Source organism: Amia ocellicauda, chromosome 3 (genome assembly GCF_036373705.1).
Source record: "Amia ocellicauda isolate fAmiCal2 chromosome 3, fAmiCal2.hap1, whole genome shotgun sequence".
Lineage (NCBI taxonomy): Eukaryota > Metazoa > Chordata > Actinopteri > Amiiformes > Amiidae > Amia > Amia ocellicauda.
In genome coordinates this window covers 27,624,293-27,643,059 of record NC_089852.1, presented here as the reverse complement: position 1 = coordinate 27,643,059, position 18,767 = coordinate 27,624,293, and the positions used below count along the sequence as shown (strand labels likewise).

Below are 18,767 nucleotides of genomic sequence, written 5' to 3'. Positions count from 1 at the left end.
CGCCCTCGACCTCTCACTTTCTTGCTGTGTTTCGACTCGGCTGAACTTGTGGTAGACGTAAAGCTGATCCCACACTGAAAGGATCTTTAGATTTACCATATGGTAGGATTGTGTGATCCTTATATTTGTCATGCAACACAAATGGCTCCCTTTGTTTTATATAGTTATATATTTATTTTATAGGTTGTGGAATAATATATATATATAGTAGAACTAAACCTCGCCATATACTTTCAACCTTTAAAAATGTGGATTAGAGGGGGCAGGCAGGGAAATGGAGGACTGGGAGGGAGGGTGGCTGGTAACCGGCATGGAAGAGATGGGGAAAGAGAGAGAGAGGGAAATGATGACAAGCACACATGCAAACTCGCACTAAATGATTAAGTGTTATATCTCTAGACACGTTATTGTTAATATTCATGCATGGTACCTCAATGCAAACCAAATGCTTATCTTGGATCACCAGCAGCATAAGCCATGAGAAAAAGACCAACACACCTACAAAACAAATAATCAATTGAATACATTATACATAATCAAATTCAAGATAAAACGTGTCCCCAACCACGATGGCGCCGACGCTGTTCCGTTTTAAAATCATACACGTGTAGCTCCCCAACCAATCGAGGTAGACTGAGAAATCGCGGCCATCTTAAGTGATAAGAGCACTATAGTGTCACAAAATACGACCTATCACAATAAGGAAGACGAAATGTAGCATATAAAACTAATATATATTAATGGGAAAAATAAAATAAATCGTGTTTAACTGCAAACGTTTAATACTTAAATACTTCTAATCCTATACCCAGTAGACATCAATTTTTCTCAGACTCTGGTTGAAGTTTAATTTAAATATATAAATAAAACGTATGCCTATAATCTGTACTACATCTGTTCATTGTTATTACATAAGATTATTATAAACACACAAACAACATACGGGAGAAAGCATTGCTAATAAGCTTCATGCATGCACCTGCGGTTTCATTTAACACATTATAACATTATATCAATTCCAGACGTAATACGACAGGATTTTGAAGTTACATTACACTGAAATCGACCAACCAACAAATCCCTTGAAAATAACAACAATGTAGCGAACTGTACATTTACAACAGCCCTTGTTCTGACAGCACTAGTGCACTGTACTGTTACTATATCTCCCTGTGATTACAACACTAGTCCAGTGCACTGTACTATTACTACTGCCCCCATATGGCTACAGCACAGCACACACACACACATTCACACACAGATTGAGAGCGTAGACAAGCACACAGCCAGTGCCATACTGTAGCCCGCTATTGTGATGCATATTCTACAGTGCTGTTCTGTGACGACAGACCCCTGTTGTAACAGATCCATATTGGAAGTGCAATATCCCACTGTACAGCACGCGAGCAGTGTGTTAAACCACGGTTGCAATAGCACACTCTTCACCACAGGGTCGTGGCATCTAACCCCACGTTTTAAGAAAGAAAGAAATAATATCAATTCAAACAAATGCATCAGTTTCGCAGCTGTAGCTCAGCACAGTACAGTAGAGTCCCCCGGCTCTTGAGCTGTTCTGCAGTACACATGAAGAGACATGGAGAAATATGCGCACACACTCCAAGTGCTAAATGACATTGCGACACCAGGGTTCAAAGAGTAATGTAATGATCGTTTGTAATTTCTGTTTACTTGCAGCTAAATATAAGCTAAATAAAACACTGAAACTAACTGTAACTTCTAAGCCTACCGCACCCTTTAGCACATATCGGGGACAGAACTATTACTAATTTGTAATAAGATGTATGCTTATTATTGTATTTTGTACTGATTGTATTTACTGAACTTTGTAATTATTTGAAATGTTTATTGTTAAAACTACAAGTCGCCCTGTGAATGGGCACCTGTTAATAAATACATAATAATTATAAATCCTGTTTTTTTTTTTTTTTTTTTTTGGGGGGGGGGCAAGGTTTACTCCCACTAAAGATGGCGGACTGAATTCTCACTCAGCTGCACAGTAAATACAGAGGTGGCGTTCTTGTAGCGCAGATGTAGGCAGTTCTGCACAGATCTGCATAATCCCGCCGACCCCATTGGTGGAGCCGCGCAGATCTATACAGAAATACGCAATTCTGCGCTTAACCAACGAGACCGCTATACAAAAGATCTTACATGGAGATATTTGTAGGTAGCCGATATAGTACACACGCAAAACGATCTAGTACATGCGAGGTTGTGAGCCTATACAGTATGCACGCAATCCAATGTATTATGTCCTGCTTGGCCCCCCGTAGTCACGTTTCTCTCTCTAGTAGACATCTATGGTTAAATTCTACGCCGCGTCAGTTCGTCGCGTCATCCCCCAGGACGCATGCGTGTTTGAGCCGGTGGGCTTCGGAGACGCTCGGCACCGCTCGGGGACCGACAGTTTTGAATATGTACATTTTTTCGGCTCCCTTCCTCCATTTTGTTATGCTGGAGATTCCATTTCCGGGTTTTCCACTGAAGGAGAGAAAGAGAGAGAGAGAGCAAAAAAGACAGAGAAGGTGGGAAGAGAGAGAGAGAGAGAGAGAGAGAGAAAATAAGTGTTACGTCCACTAATGTACAACTAATAGCGATGTAAACAGCCGAAGCGCAGGTCGCAGACTTGAGATTGAATACTCGGGCGAACTCGGAGAGGCCGAGTGGCAGTCGGATGAGGGAAACACACACAGCCAGAGAGAGAAGCAAGGAAGAAGTCGACCTAGAGCAGCCTTTCTGAGTCCCATTTCTCGTTTCATTTCGCTGTATTTCCTTCACGTGTAAGATCCTGCTCTCTCCTCCCCTTATTATCGATGTTGTTTTCGAGAGAGTCTCCGGATCTACGCAGAAGACGAGGTAAGACCCCCGGCCCCCGTCACAAGAGGAAAAAGACAAGAAATGCAACAAAAAGAACTAGCTAAGCTGGGCGAGCCAGGGCCGAAATAGATCAATACTGGCATAAATACACCCCAAAACGCAGGGAGAGCAAGGACGCAGTTGTAATGGGGGTGATCTCGATGGCACAGGTACGAGAAAGGCTTTGGATTTAGATGTTGATCGTTTATAACCCGGTGTGATTGTAGCCACTGTCCTACCAAGACGTGTAGCTATTCATATGCATTAGCAGTCTTGTTTAGTTGTGTGAACTTAGCCAGTATTGATCATGAACGCCCCTGTCGCCACATCTTCATGCCCAATTCAGGTGTGGCGTCGCTATGTATTCAGGCATACTCGTCCACTGTGAAAGTACGTGTTTTTCTTATCTTTTTTCTTTTTAAGGCAGGCAGAAGTTTAATACAGAATAACAACAGTGCAGGAAAAGGCTTAGACTTCTATCCTGTGCACGATTTTTCTTTGCAATCTTTATTAAAATCTTTCCATGTAGACTGGCTGGACTTGTTTTTCCCCCTGAGAAGATGCAGTTTTCACTTGGTCGGCCTGCGTGTCAATGTGCAGCTTCTCTTCTCTTGACTGAGCCTCTTGAATTATGATGATTATGGGTGGAAGTGTGATGGCAGTGTTGTCAGTTATTATTTGGAAATAGTTTTTTTTTATTAGCTGTCCTTCTCTTGCAAACACTTTCCTGATTCAGTTGGCCGTGTAAGTGTGCTCCTTGTCGGATTTTACATTTGTGTGGAAGTGTAATCTGGGATTGATCAGTAACAGGATAAGGGGTGGTGGGAGGTGCATACAGGTGGCAGGCTTGCTGGTGATGTATTATAGACAAACGTACTGTGTGGTAAGAAGGTGAGCTCCCCCCTGCAACCCGATTACAGAAATGCACCTGCTGCACCCACCCCCCCCCCCAGTAATGTCGAGCTGTCAGAGTTAGAAAGCCTTTGGGAACAGAGAATCGAGGTGGTAAAAGGTATTTTGCCTGTGGTGTGAGAGAGCAGGTTGTTTTTTATTTTGTTCGAACCTGGGTTTGAATTCCCCTGACTCAGTGAGGTGTGTGTGCATGTGTGGAGGAGTGCTGTGGAATCACTGCATGAATTCATTCTGCAATACTTCATCACTGCAGTGTGAATTGTCAAACGCTGTAAAACTGTCTCCCTTCATACGTGCGCACTCTGTCTTTCTCTCTTTCTGCTGGTTTCATTCTCTGTCAAGCTCTCTGCCCACCTCTTTCCCACTCCCAGCCTTGCAGCATCGTTGGTCAGACCGGGAATGGGGCAGGGGGGTTGGGTGTTAAGAGAGAAAAGGTAAACACATCAGGGATGAGTAACTAGGACTTGTGAAGTTTGTAATCTTGTTTTCCTAAAGTTTTTTTTTTTTCTCCCCCTGCTCCTTGCTGGGCACATTCCCTCCCAGTCTGTGCAGTAATTGCCACGGTCTAGCACCTCAGACAGCAAAGAGCTTAAAAAAAACAACCACTGAAAAAACCCAACCGAAACGCCTGCTGTGTAATGAAGGGGAGAGACCCTGTGGACCGGTTTCCGTTCACTCGGTGGTGTTAATCAGAGCTGTCCACTGGTGCTGTGCATTAACGCTGCAGGGAAATCACAAGGTCCAGTTCACACAGAACTCTAATGTCAGGGAAACTCACTTTGTATCTGTCTGTCTAAAGTGTTTTCCATTCAGTTAAGATGTGACGGACAAATCGTAACTATGTTGTTACATCGTGATTGTTCAGACAGCCCCAGTCTTTGCATGACAGTTGTCAGAGCGCACCGTGGAGTAGCCCACTCACTGGGCGCAGTGTTAGAGGTGTGGCGGGCCGCTCAGTGCACCAGCGGTGGTTGTGAGGGAGAGGTCAGTGCTTAAAAAGAAAAAAGTAATGTCTGCTGTGTTGTGTTTGGGCTCAGGTCAGGTTAGAATTGGAATAGGACCCCCCCCAGCTGTAACGGGGAACCTCTGGGGTGGGTGGTGGTCCTGCAGGTTGTGCAGGTGCTTTTGCCTGGTCAGTGCCATTGCAGGAGACACCTGGAGGTGGGAAATATGAGAATTGCAAAAACCAGGAAAACCTGCCTGCTGCTCTGGTCCTCCCACACTCCCCCATGAGAAATGCAGTCCAGCTGCTGTGTTTGGCCTGCCCTGTGCTGTGGGATGTCCTCACAGTTACGCTGGATGCCCCTCTGGGACGTGGACAGTGGGGGCTCGTTCTCAGCAGAGTGCTTAGTGGAGCTGTCTGGGTGAGCAGAGGGTGAGGAGGAGGCGATTTGGGGGGGGATCATATCCATTTTGACTGCAGACTCTGTCTCGCCTGGTCTCTCGGTGATGTTGATGCAGGCAGCTCTTGCACACGGACAGGCTGTCAGGCAGCACTGCAGCAGTCACGGCGAGTCACGGCAGAGGCATAAGAGAGAACCAAGAAACAGTCTAAACGCTGAACGGCTGTGTTGAGAGCGCTCTCCCACCCTGCCTCCTGGTCCTGCACAGCTTTGTGTCTTAGTGTCCCCCCCCTCCCAGCTGATCTCTGACTCATTTGGACCCATTTTTGTTTTTCTTAATTAGCACAATTGAACACATCTTCTGGCTCCCTCTGCATTGACCATTTAGAGCTCTATATTAAATCTGCAAAATTGCCTCCCTCCCCCTCTTGCTCACCCCAAGGCAGGGGCTTTTATTCTTTTTCAATATAGACCTCAGGGGAAAGGCTGCACAACGGGCCTTCAAAGCACAGTAAGTATACAAGCGATCATCATGATAACAGGACAGAAGAGCTGCCGCAGTGACCTCTGTCACATAGCATCACTCAGACTGAATATACATTGGGTATATAAATTCTGCTTCTAATTTAATTTCTGGGGGGTCGGGGTGGAGGGGGGAATCATTCCAGATTCCTTTACATGTGGTAGCTCATGCGAGTGACAGCCCAAGCTGCCTCCGGGTGCGATCGTGTTGCTGTGATGAAGCTGGGGGTGGGATCCTGTGCTGGTTTTGGCAGAGCGATTCTTGAACGGATGAGACAGTTCCCAGAAATCTCTGACCTTACACGCAGCCCTGCACTTCCTCAGCTGATGCATGTCATTCTAAAACATTTTCATTGTTTTTTAAAATAATACATAGTAATGTCAGCTTGAGCTTGTGTAGCCAGGGTTCTCTCTGCTGCTGTCTGTCCGGCTAGCTGTCTGTCCTGTGTGTCCATATCTGCCGGCTAGAGTGTCTGATTCTTGCACACTGTTTCAAGCCTCCCTTGTCGCTGAAGGCTGCATGGAATGAGTGGGGAGGGGCCTGGAGGGCTCAGAGTTCAGGGCTGCCAAGTCTCAGGGGGTGGGCGGTGGGGCATAGAGCAGTGTGGCACAGATCAATCAGCTTCCTGCTCTGTGCATATCTTCCTGGCACCGGGTAAACATCAGCAAGGGTTAAAAAATAAAAGGCCTCTTTCCTTGTTCCTGTAACTGAAATCAAGGACTCTGTGGTGTTTACCTGAGTGTGTTGTGTGTGGTGATAACAGCAGCTGTAAGGCTGCCCAGTGTAGGAGGAAGCAGAGAACGGGGAAAGCAGGGAGAGAGTGGCGCTGGGCCTGAGTGACAGGTTCGGCTGGAGTGGATTGTGCAGGGTGCAGGGAGTCGGAGACTTAGAGGGTGCTGGTCCTCTGGGGGCCTGCTGTTGTGGATCGGTCTGCTGCTCTCTCCAGTACCGAATGCTGCTGTACAGGACATTAATTAACATTTGTCCTGAAGTGCCCCCCAACCTTGTGTCCTCCCTTTGTCCCCCTCTGTAGTTGCGGTGGGTTCTTGGACGAGGGAACGGCAGTGTTATTCATGGGGGCAGGGGGTTCATTTCACCAGTTAAAAATAAAAAGTTCAAAATAAAATGTAAGTGGAGAAGAACCTCAGCATTGATTCTCGAGTGAGTGTGTGTGTGTCGGCAGGTTATTCCAGTTTTGCAATGAAAGTGTTTCAGTGTAAAATGACTCCGCACAGGATCGCAGGCTGGCAAGCGAAACCTGGAAACGTTGTGATTGAACACTGTGGAATGTCTGTCCTCCCTCTCGCCAGGTGGACTGGGTTCCTTTGTTTCTTTTTGCTATCAGTGCTGATTTCACAATGACAGATTCTTATTCCGTGTGTGTATATATATATATATATATATATATATATATATATATATATATATATATATATATATATGTATATAGAGTGGCTATAAAAAGTATCCACACACCCCCTTGTACTTTATCATAGTTTGTTGTTACATTCTGAAATTTGATGCTTTTCAGTATTTTTTTTAGTTCCACAACCTTCGCAACACTTTTGAGTGATGATGAATGATGCAGCATGATTCTGCCGCCACGATGCTGCACTGTAGGATGGGGTTACCTGGGTGATGTGCTGTGGTGGATTTGCACTAAACATAATGCTTTGCATTTACTAGACCTAATAAATGGGATTTCACATGTGCTTTTTTCCTAAATAGTTTCCTATTTTCCACTATTCCATTCAGGCCAGATTTGTAAAGTGAGCTATTGTTGATTATGCAGTTTCTCCCCTCCAAACCATGGGATGCTGTAGATCTCAGAGTTTAATGGCACTCAATTAACTCATTGGATGAATTCCGAAGGCAGCTGGATGCACCTGAGCTTATTTAGGAGAGCCATAGCTAAGGGGGTTAAAACTTTTATAATAAATACTTTTTGGGTTTTTATATTTAATTGATTTGTGATTACAAGCCCCAGTTTTTCCCACATTGAAAGTGTGGAGTAGGTTGTGTAAATCAAAGGTAAAGGTTCTGTCTGGGGCAGCACAGCTTGGAGGGTCGGCATCTGATCCACATGGCAATCACTAAAGTACAGAAGAGCCGCCCAGGAGATTGAGATGCAGTGAAAGGGAGAGAAATTGAGAGATAAAGAGATGCAGAGAGTGATGGAGCCCCGGGGCCCCCGCTTACGTAAATATAGACGCATGAAATAGCGATTTCAGCTCTCGCTTGAGTCGCGGCAGCGGCTCCCCCTGCCCTGCGCTCTCCCGCTCCGCCCCCGTCCCAGAAGGCCACCTTCCCCAGGACCCTGAGTGCTTCCGAGATGTGTCCCCCACTGGCACATTCCTCTGCTGCATCACTGTGCACAGGGCGGGGGCAGGAAAGACGAGGGGGGCTGCCAGTTAATTTGAACTTGCCTTGTTTGCTTCCTGCTCTCACCCTCACCCCCCACACCTTGCAGACTTTTATTTTCCAGCCCTCTTTAAAGCGTCACGTGCTGGGACAAAGGAGCGGTTACATTAGTTAATTGAGCAGATTTTTCACTTAACCAATTAGGAGGTCAAGAGGGAATGAGAAAAAATACTAAACAAGGAAGTGGAACCCAGTTTGGCCTGTTGTGGGTGAGGATGGCAAGGCTCTGTGTTTGCCGCCGGTGTCGTGACTCATTGAGCTCCGTGCTGTCGAATGACCACACACCGCTGTTCCTACAGTAGATGTGTGACGGGCTGGAGGTATGGAAGCCTGGAGGTTTGAGAGCCGGGTGTGTTGTCGTAACAGTTGGGGTGGTTGTCGAGCTGAAACTGCAGTGCTCGGTGGTCGGGATTCACACCCCCCACACCTCTGGGGAGACTGGGGTGCAGAGAAGCACAGTAAATGGGACTAGTGGGGAGCTGGAGGCAGAATGGAAAACAAACTGGGAGACAGCGAGGGAGGGAAGCGAGAGTGAAGGAAAGACTGAAAGGATGAGGAGGGGAGAGAGGGTGAGAGTGTGTTGCTGCCAGTGGGATGAATATTTGAGCTAGCCAGTACATGCTGACAACACACCCACTGTGGCAGGAATTGCATGATGGGAGCTGCAAGATTGCCTGCTGTTGTTTTAATGTTATGTGGCTGATCCTTAGCTCACTTGTTTGCCTTTATGTGAAGTATTGTGCTCATTTAAACATGCATACATATATTTAAATTTCCCCCAGATCCCCCACTTTATTATTAGGATATTTTCACAATAATGGATTTTACTTGCCTGGGGGGTGGGGTGCAACAAAAGCAGGTGAAGTCACACACACCTTTCTGAGATGCTGACTAACCCAGAATGACACCCACTTGGCTGCATTAGCAAACAGCAGGAGGGAGAGAGAGGGCGAGAAGGGAAACTGAGTAGCAGAGAAGGGGGTGTGCGGGGGGCAGAGCTGCAGTAGAGGGGTGTGGTGTGGGAGGGTGTGTATGCAGTGGGAGTGATAAGAACAGAGTTGGGGAAGGTGAGGGGTTGGGGTGGGGGTGGCTGAAATACTTCTATTAATTGTGTTGGAGGAGTGGTGTGGTGGGGAATAGGGGTGGCTGGCTGAGCCTGAGAGCAGGGGGGACCCAGGCTGCCACTGGGACCCTCCGCACAGCTGCTGCTGGTGTTCTCTGTGATCTGGGCCACTGTCTGCATGTAGTGCATGAAAGGCACAGCTCCCCCCCGCTGTCTCCCCTCTCACTCCTGCTCTGTCAGGCACTAGTAGCAACACGGTGCTCTGTGACCCGCTGGGGTCGTGGCAGGTTGTCTGTGTGCGTCTGCACGTGTCGGGACTGTTCTTTTTCTTTAATTCTAAATGTCCTTATTGAATTCAGCCAGTGGCCCATATTATTTGTTGAGTGCTGGAGTAGGTGTTTTGGTTTTTGGTTTTTCATGGTTGATAGAGATTTATGAAAATACATTTAAATGGAAAAATCACACTTGGCTTTAAGTCTTTTTTTATTTTTTTTATTCTTAACGAGTCACTTTTTTCTATTTTTTTTCCTTTAAGGATGGGAACAGTTGACTAAGGGGTTTGCTGTGCTTGCTGAAGGAGTATTGCCGTCAGCAATACAAATAATAATAATAAAAGAAAATGCCCCCCCCCTCCCCATTAACATTCAGGATTTAAGCAAGGATAAGCACTCCTTGTTAGTGCAACATGACAACACAACAGATACCGAAACGACATCATTGGGCATAGATAGACACCTGTTCACTCAAGTGCATTACTATTATTATAGCTTCTACCAGTATTGATACAATTCCTCCTCTACCCCCAGCACTTGCAGAAGGCGTCCGTCATTCGGGTTGACCAGAGGAGTCTGGGCCTCTGCTGCTGTAGCTCTCTCCTGCCTCTCTCTTTTTCTGTTTTAGGAACTGGTTAGTGATTGCCGGGGGAGGGGGGTGGTGTTTGTGAAGTACTGTTTATTAGGTTAAGTATTTTACATTTCATAAAATAATAACAATTCAATTTTTTTTAATGCTTGTGATTAAAATCATTAAAATATCAGTCCGTAAAATCACTTAAAATTTTTAAAATCTGTGATTTTAACAAAAACTAAAACAATTAACTTTAAAATAAACGTGCCCAAAACAACAAAACAAACGTGATAAAAGCAAAAACTGCCCACCAACAAAAGGTCAAATACATTGAAAATAACTGAAAATGCATTAAACAAAATAAAGAAACAATTAAAAAGGAAAAAATAAAAAACAAACAAAAAAGGTCTAATGCATTTTAAATTAAACCCAAAACGGTCAATGTATTTGACAACAAAATATAACAAAACTATACCAAAAACCCTAAACAATGTGATTTAAAAGTAACTAAATCTTTAAAAACAATTAAGATTCATTTTTAAAATCTTTTCTAAAAACATTCATCCATAAAAGCTCCCCCAGATCTTGTATACGCCAGTTCTTGTAGGCTTCCTCCTTGCCCCTCTGATGGACCTCCAGATTGACAGATTGGTGTTTGTGAAGTGTGCTGAAGTCAGTCAGAAATGCAGCAGTGCAGGCCTGGTCTCTGGTGAAGGGTTTGATTGTGTGATAGCTGGTGGAGTGCTTGCCCGGGGGGGAGGAGGGAGGAGGTGGTGGTGTGTTGCCTAGGGTCACAGCACCACTCCTGGTAAGCCTGTTGTGAGGCAGGCTGAGCCGCTCCTGCCTCCACTGTGACAGATTGAGAGTTTAAGATAAATATAAAATGTAAGTCTGACCGCCTGGCTGTTAAAATCTGCCCCTCCTCTCGTGCCAGGTGAAGCAGTTTTCATCTCTCCTCTTGCTATGTTGGAAAAATCACATGCTGTTATCTGGCAGCTAATGCCGGTGACGCCTGGGACGCATTTGTGCCTGTCGTTTCACAGCCTCGGCGAGTCGTGGTCGACGTAGTTCCACTCTGCAGGACCGGACACAAACATTGCCGCCAAGTGTTGTGTTGGCAGTTTGTGATTGTCTTATTTTATCTATCTATCTGTCAATTAATTTATACCAGGGTGCGTGTGTAGTTGTGTAGAAACTGAGAAGGTATCAAACCCTGCTGCACTGTGGGTCTCCAGGACTGCCTGGGATTCAACCCCCCTACGCAGGTGTGCGTGTGTGATGAGTCTGCATGTTACCCGACTAATCCCCCCCATTCTCCCGTGTGTTTCAGGTGTCTGAGGGCGCAGGTGCCGAGACGCTGAGCGGGACCGCGCTCACCCAGCGACAGGATGCCGATTCCCCCGCCTCCACCCCCGCCGCCTGGGGGCCCCCCGCCACCCCCTGCCTTCAGCCAGGTCAGGCCCGACACGTGCAGAGTTCAGTTTGGCCGCATTCAGGTTTTCACACACACAGCTTCTAATTTTGCGATTTTTGTTTAATTGCATGTCCGTTCTTCAGAGCCCTCCCAAGCTGAAACGGGATGACCAGAAGGGCCGGGGGGCACTGTTGTCGGATATCTGCAAGGGCGCCAAACTGAAGAAAGTCACAGCGGTGAATGACAGGAGCGCCCCAGTCATAGAGAGTGAGTGCATTGCTTCACACACACACACACACACACACACACACACTTTATATACAGTTGGGATAGATTTCTGAATGTCGCGGTGGCATTTTTCGTTTTCTTTAAATTTGTTACATGGCACTCCACCGTGATTATATTATTGTCAGGGTTGCTTTTTGTTTCTAACGGTTGCCGTTTCTTTTACCTAGAACCTAAAGGGGGAGGTGGCGGCGGTGGAGGAGGAGGAGGAGGAGGAGGAGGCGGGTTCGGAGGCGGTTCTGCGGCACTCCAGCCAATGGGAGGCCTGTTCCAGGGGGGTATGCCCAAACTCAGGGCAGTCGGAGGTAAGAACTGTGCAGCTGCCAGTGTGACTGATGTCACCTCCTGAACCCGTGATGTAGGGCTGGCTCCGGAGCTGGAGCTGAGGATCTCCATTAAGCCAGCAAACCCTAGCATTCACAACCTTACCGTGAAGCCAGTGTGCCTGTGCCTGGGAGTGATGGAGTCTGTGCCCATCTCCCAGACCCTGCCACCGCTGGGTCTGGACTCCCACAGGCCTGATAAACTCTCAACCTGCTGTCCAGTAGCAAGTGTTCGGTGCGCTGGGTGTTTACACTAACCTGACTGTTAGTCTTTTTCTTTTCTCTCCCTCTCTTGCAGATGGCTCTGTTGGGAGGTCAGCGCTGCACCCCCCCGGCTCCCGTCCAGCTGCCCCGCGCCCGCCCTCCACCTCCTCCTCGTCCAGCCGGCAGAGTGACGGAGACTCGGGCGGCCTGCGCGCCTCCCCCCCCGAGCTGCCCCGCTCGCACAGGCCCTCTCTCCCGGACCTGTCCCGGCCGGCCGGGGGCAGCAGCGGCTCCGCGGGGGGCATGAAGCACAGCTCGTCTGCCCCACCGCCCCCCCCGCCTCTCTCCCGCCGTGGCATTGCACCCCCCACCCCAAAAGGGGGCGTGCCCTCCTATAACCGTGAGAAGCCCCTGCCGCCCACTCCTGGACAGAGAGGACCACCCAGCTCCACCCGGGATGCCGCTCCCCCTCCTCCTGTCAAGCCGCCCCCCTCCCCGCTCAACACGCCCCGACCAAGCACCACTGGGGGGGGCCACAGCAGCTCTTCGCTGGCACCCCCCCCTCCCCCCTACCGCCAACCCCCCGGCGTCCCCAACGGCCCCGCCAGCCCTGTGAACGAGGCAGCCCCCGAGCTGCCCCAGAGACACAACTCTCTGCACAAGAAGATCACCCCCACTGGAGGGCCCCCCCACACCAGGGCCCACGCACCTCCCCCCCCACCTTCCCCCTCACCACAGGGCGGGCGCCCCCCGCCTCCTGCACGGGATCCCCCCAGCCGTGGAGCAGGTGAGACCCAAGCCTCCTGTCCCTGTGACCCTCACTCACTCACTCACACAGATGCATACATGGTAGAGACTCACAGTACAGAGAGGACCAATGTAGACACCCAGTAGGATAGACCGAGACAGCAGAGATGTCTCACACACTGAAGCAGTAGAGAGAGGATCCCTGCACGTGCGCTCACAGACGCGCACATATGCAGGCTGGAGGGAGCGGCCTGCTGCTCACAGAGAGGCGTCTGTTCCTCTGTGTTGTTGTACCGGGATGGTGTCACTTGTTGCCACAGGGCTTCCTGGTTTGCCGTCATTCCATCGGCGTGGTGCAACAGTTCAGCTCCCTCCCTGCGCTGCAGTGACAGGCTATTTTAAGGACCTGTAAAACAGGCCTGCATGGGCGCTCTGCAGCCTGGAGAGTGAGAACTAACGAGGCAATGGCTGTTCGGGCCACATTTATATTGAATTATTTTTTATTTATTATTTTGCAGAAGGACTTTGTGCGTGTGTGCATTTCTGTTTAATGTTTCTGTGTGTCTTGACGACGTCTTTGTCTTCTCAGCTCCTCCGGTCCCCCCTCCCATGATGCGTAACGGTGGCCGCGACGCCCCCCCGCCGCCGCCCCCATACCGGGTGCACGGAAGCATGGCCCAGCACAGCCCCTCGGATCCCCCCAGCCGAGGGAAGCCCCCTCCCCCGCCCTCCCGCACCCCTGCCGGGCCTCCACCGCCTCCCCCACCCATCCGCAATGGCCACACCACCGTCTCCAAGTCCTTCGTAGGTGAGTGAGTCTGGGCCCAGGGCTCGCTGTGTGCATCTCTCTCTCTCTCTCTCTCTCTCTGATGGTGGCGCTACTATCCCAGGAAGCAGTGCGGCTCGTCAGCATAACCACGAGTTTTCCCTACGAAATCCATGCAAAGTTTATTTAAGAACACAATAATAGAATCGTCCTCACCGCTGCCTCCTGCACTAGTCCTCCTCCCTGCTCTCCATGGCCGTGTCCTTGCAGGCCCCTTCTCATTAGAGACCAGGGATCCAGCATGGACTCCTGCTTCCCACTCTCCCCAGTGCTGCGGCCTGAAATCACTTTCTCCTGCAAAACCCCCCAAGTCTCCAAGACCTGCTGCTCGGCAGATATGAACAACATGCGGCCTTTCGCTTGGTCCCTGTAACTCTTTCACGGGTCACGGGTGCTGCCAGCTCAAGTCCTGCTCTGGGCACCGATACAGCAGAGCTGCGGAGATCGTGGAGCTCTGTGGAAGCCTCTGATCCGTGACCCTCGACGCCACCTCCCCCATGGCGGCTGTGTGCTACAGCATGTGTGGAAAATGCAGGCTCATGTTACTCTATAATAGTTTCACACCCCCACTATCTAATTCCCAGCTGATCGTTCTGTGCTCTGTTCGCAGGGGAAGCCATGTGTCTGTGTCTGTAATCTTTTTTAATTGATCTTAACTGCTGCACTGCTTTCCCTCTGCAGATGATTTTGAGTCAAAGTATTCCTTCCACCCCATAGAGGACTTCCCCCCCCCAGAGGAATACAGGCATTTCAATAAAATCTACCCCAGCAAAAGCAACAGAGGTGAGTGTGTGAGCGGAAAAAGAAAGCAAAAAAAACAAACAAAAAAAACACACACTGGGCTTTCAGTGTCCGAGAGGGGTCAGACCAGCGGAGATAGTGTCCTGTAAAGAAGTCTGTTTGTATGTAACACTTTATTTATACGTTGATTTCCCTTCTTTTTTTTGTGTGACAGTGATGAGAGGAGCCCCTCCACTTCCACCAGTCATGAGGTGAACACCGTGTGAGCGATCCTGCTGTCGGTGACTGCAGACCAGGGTTACACACACACACACACACACACACACACACACACACACACACACACACACACATACATGCATGCAAACATACATACATACATCGACCAGCCAACACCAAATCCTCCCAGAGATGAACATCTGGCCACCTGATGAAGACCTTCAGTTCTCGAGCCGCACTCCTCCTCCTCCTCCCCGGCCCAGCATGAGAGAACCGGTCCTTTCCTGACTCTGCATAACCAGGCTTTTGGCTCGGCCCGGTCCCCCGACACTACAGCTCCACAGCCGGAGCGTTACATGGGGAGTTGGGTCTGGAGGCAGAAGAGACTACACGGGAGGTAGAAGAAGAAAATAAAACACTATGCATTCCATCGCCTCATTTAGACTTGAAAACGGACAGAATTATCCGTGACATGCAACACTGGCGCCACAGGGAATGGGACGACGGAAGGCCGTTGTTTTTTTCTTTTTTGTTCCCCATTTCCTTTTTCTTCTTATTTTGCACATTGTTTCACAGTTACCCAGGATGCTCATGTGCCTGTCCTGTCGGGGCTCGACCTGCAGAAGGGCTTGTCCCTGTGTCTGTTCCTCAGTAGCTGCATGAGCTCTACTTCTTCAATAACAGTAATAATAATTATTAATCATAACGCATATTGTTTGATCCTCTGAAATGGGGTGCGCTGTAGTTTTGGCTGGTGCTGTTGCAGCGGCTGAGGACCCAGCTGTTGGGTGGTGGCGTGGCACTCCGGGGGTTAAAGTGGCGTGGCGGGAATGACGGGATCGTCTTTGGACAGTGACCTCTGCAGCGCGGGAGGACTTTGTGCGGTCTCCATGCAGACGCAAGGGACATGTTGGGCTTCACTACAGTGGCATTGTACCGGGTGTTGGGTTTGGACGGTTATAATTTTTGTTTTATTTTTATTGTTTTAACATCATTATTGGTGGATTTCTGGCCTTTGCCTCGTCATTCCCTGCTCTGTGGCACCATGGATGCCCGGTGTCTAGGATTCGCTGCAGTTGGAGAGTACTGGCAGATTTCACCCTGTTGTGTTCGTGATTTTTTTGTTTTTTCCTTTGTATCGGGGACACTTGCTGCTCATAGAACCAGACCGTCTTGACTGACATTATTTAATTCCCAAATAACTGGGCTCTGCAGGAAAACTGTGTTCTAGATATAGTTTTTCGGCCTCTTCGCTCTCTCTAGGGGGTGGAAACCGTGATATGTGAATTCAGTCACTTGAAAGTTTGCTGGAGCCAGAATGGGTGGGCAGGATGATCTTTAAAAGTGCCATTTGCAGGCAGTAGCAGCTGAACACCACCATCCAGGACTGGGCCGGACCATAGCAGACCCCGGGACGCTTCCCACAGACTGCAGTCTGAAGTGCAGAACCGGTCATGAACCCTGCGTAAGGACCTAGAGGTGGGGGTGATGGATCCAGGCTCAGTTCAGCGTGGGGTTTGAGATTTGAGGACCCCCTGTTTCCCCCCGGCTCTGCCACCTGGCTGTGTTCTCCTCTGCCTCGGTCTCGCTCGCTCACTCGCCCCGAGCCCAGTCCCCAGTCTTCCGGTGTTGTGCGGAGTGCTGAGGCCTGCTACCCAGCGCACCCCCTCCTCACCCCCACACTTCACAAACCAGCAACAGTGTGGAATTCAGCAGGGGGGGGGCAAACAAAGGAGAAGAAAAAAAAAAAGCTGATGAATCAGACTCTAGCTGACTACACTCGACTGCCTGAAGAACGGATTGAGTGTTGTTACCGTCATATTAATATTATAATTATTAGTGTAAAATTCTTCTCAATAATAATCGTGATATTTGTGAATGCTGAAACAATATGCAGAATTGGAGGCGGGTCGGCTGCAGGGGAGAGGTTTTTTATAGATATATATATTTTGTCGAGCAGCGCGAGTGAAGTGCTTGCGATGGTCGTGGCAGGAGCGTCAGTGCCGGTGTCACTGTGTCTGTCAGCTCTCCTGTATAGTGTTGGGCCCTATGGAGAGGCCTGGGCTGGCGCTGGGAGAGGTGTGTGGGTGACTGGGGGGCAGAGAAGAGGGGTTATTTCTAAAACGTGGGGTAGCTATGAGTGAGTTGGTGTTCTGGGTTCCCCCCGTTTGTTTTTGCCCTTTAAAGCTCCGGCTCCTGGAGCTCTAGTTCCTAGAACCTCTGAAATCAATTCACATTTTTGCATTTTATATCAAAGGGGGTGGTAGAGTTTTTAAGTAGTTCTCTGTGAAATAAAGGGACAGTTAAAATGCTGCTTGGTGTAAAAGCAGCAGAGAGAGGCAGAGACTGTGTGTGTGCTTGACATGGTCAAAATGGTCAAAATCTGTCACATCTGTAAAGCTTGTGGGCAGTGTCCCAGTCTGCAGTCAGTTCTGATCCAATGGACCTCTGCTGTAGAGGCTTGCCGATGCCTGGCTCGCAGTATTGAGCGGCATAATCCCCACCCTCAGGCCCCCAGTTTACCTCCTGCTGGTAGACTGCCATGGCAGCATGTTGTTATGCTGTTAGCCAGGACCACATCCCCTTGTGCCGTGAGGTTGGCGGCCCTCCTCATAAGCATGACTGTGAGGTGTGGGAAGGTGCTCGGGGCCAGCAAGCAGTCCGGGTTAAGAACAGCGTGTCGTGAATCCGTGGCAGGGTGAGTGCAGGTGTGAAAGTGCATGCTCTAGTTCCCGATCATTACTCGCACTGCTATGCAATGGAAGTATTCAACTCTACAGCCCCTTATCTGCTGTTTTAGGAAGAGGGGGAGACAAAACTGCACCTGGGGATGATTTTGACTGATCAGAGTTGGGTATCTACCCCCGCCCCCCACCACCACCACCACCACCACCACCATGTTTCTGTAAGGGGGCGAGCTGTAGTATGTTATCCTGCCCCTCCGCCACCGCCTCCTCATAGGACCTTGACTTTCATTCCATGGTTTACTTCTGCATTCCGTTTCATCACGTATTAATCCTAGCTGGTCTCTTGCCTTACACACTACTATTGTTACAATTTGTCGGTACAAGATTTATAAAAAATAAAAAATAAAAAAAAATGATGATGATGATGATGATGATGATATTAATAATGTATATTTACACTATAGGTATGGGGGAAAAATATGGTAATCATAGCTATTGATCTATTTTTTATGTTGTAAAAAGCTTGTAATATAGAAACTGAAATAAAAATAAGGTGGGCTAGTATGAAGCCAGGGACAAATCTGTGTCTGTGTGCGTTTCTCACTCTCACCGCGGCCTCATACTCACAGATGAGGGTTGCCTCACTGATGCACCTCCTGCCCCTGTGGCTCTACAGGACCAGGGTCACCCCCTGTGGCCCCTTCCTGCGCTGACTGAAGAAACGCATGGCTATACAGGGGAGGGGTGCTGTTGACCTGCCTGCCCCCCTTCTCTCTGACTGGCCTCTTGCTTAGTGGTCAATCTGTTGCCTCAGGCAATGGGCAACTTATCTGAAAAGCTTCTGTATTTAACACTGAGGGTATTCAATGCTTATGTTTTAATGCAAGTGGCCACAATGACAATTCTTATTAAATTGTCTATTTAAATGTATTATTGTCTGTAGATCAGGGATGTCTGTGCTTGCAGAGCTAAGATCTGACATGTATCATGTCTCTCTAAAATGTGAAGCACTGAAAAGCTTGATCTCGATGATTGAATCAATCAAGCAGGCAGGGGTTTAGATAAAATATCTTTCATGACCTGATCAAGATCTGAGGAGGAATCTCACACTGGATTTGTTCTGATAGTCTGATTAACTGGACAAATTAAATGCATCACCACAGGGAGCACTCAAGACGGGCTGCATACACACACAAGACTTAGATAAACTATACAAGTGTATTTATTTTGTAAGTATGTATGCAATCTCCCTGTGTTGTATTAATGTACTTATTGTTTCATTCCTTCTGCCTTTCCTCTTCGTTTTGGAATTATAAGGAGGCAGTTTCATGTCATG

General features: G+C 48.6%; 1 protein-coding gene across 1 annotated transcript; it reads left to right on the top strand.

Annotated features, from left to right (window-relative positions):
* The first annotated feature begins 2,369 nt into the window (after positions 1-2,369).
* On the top strand, positions 2,370-18,011 carry LOC136744710 (WAS/WASL-interacting protein family member 2). Its single transcript, XM_066698779.1, has 8 exons — positions 2,370-2,877; positions 11,316-11,439; positions 11,543-11,666; positions 11,855-11,989; positions 12,306-12,998; positions 13,548-13,766; positions 14,466-14,567; positions 14,740-18,011. The coding sequence occupies exons 2-8, from the start codon at positions 11,374-11,376 to the stop codon at positions 14,778-14,780; spliced, it is 1,380 nt and encodes a 459-aa protein (XP_066554876.1). The 5' UTR covers positions 2,370-2,877; positions 11,316-11,373; the 3' UTR covers positions 14,781-18,011.
* The last annotated feature ends 756 nt before the right edge of the window (positions 18,012-18,767 follow it).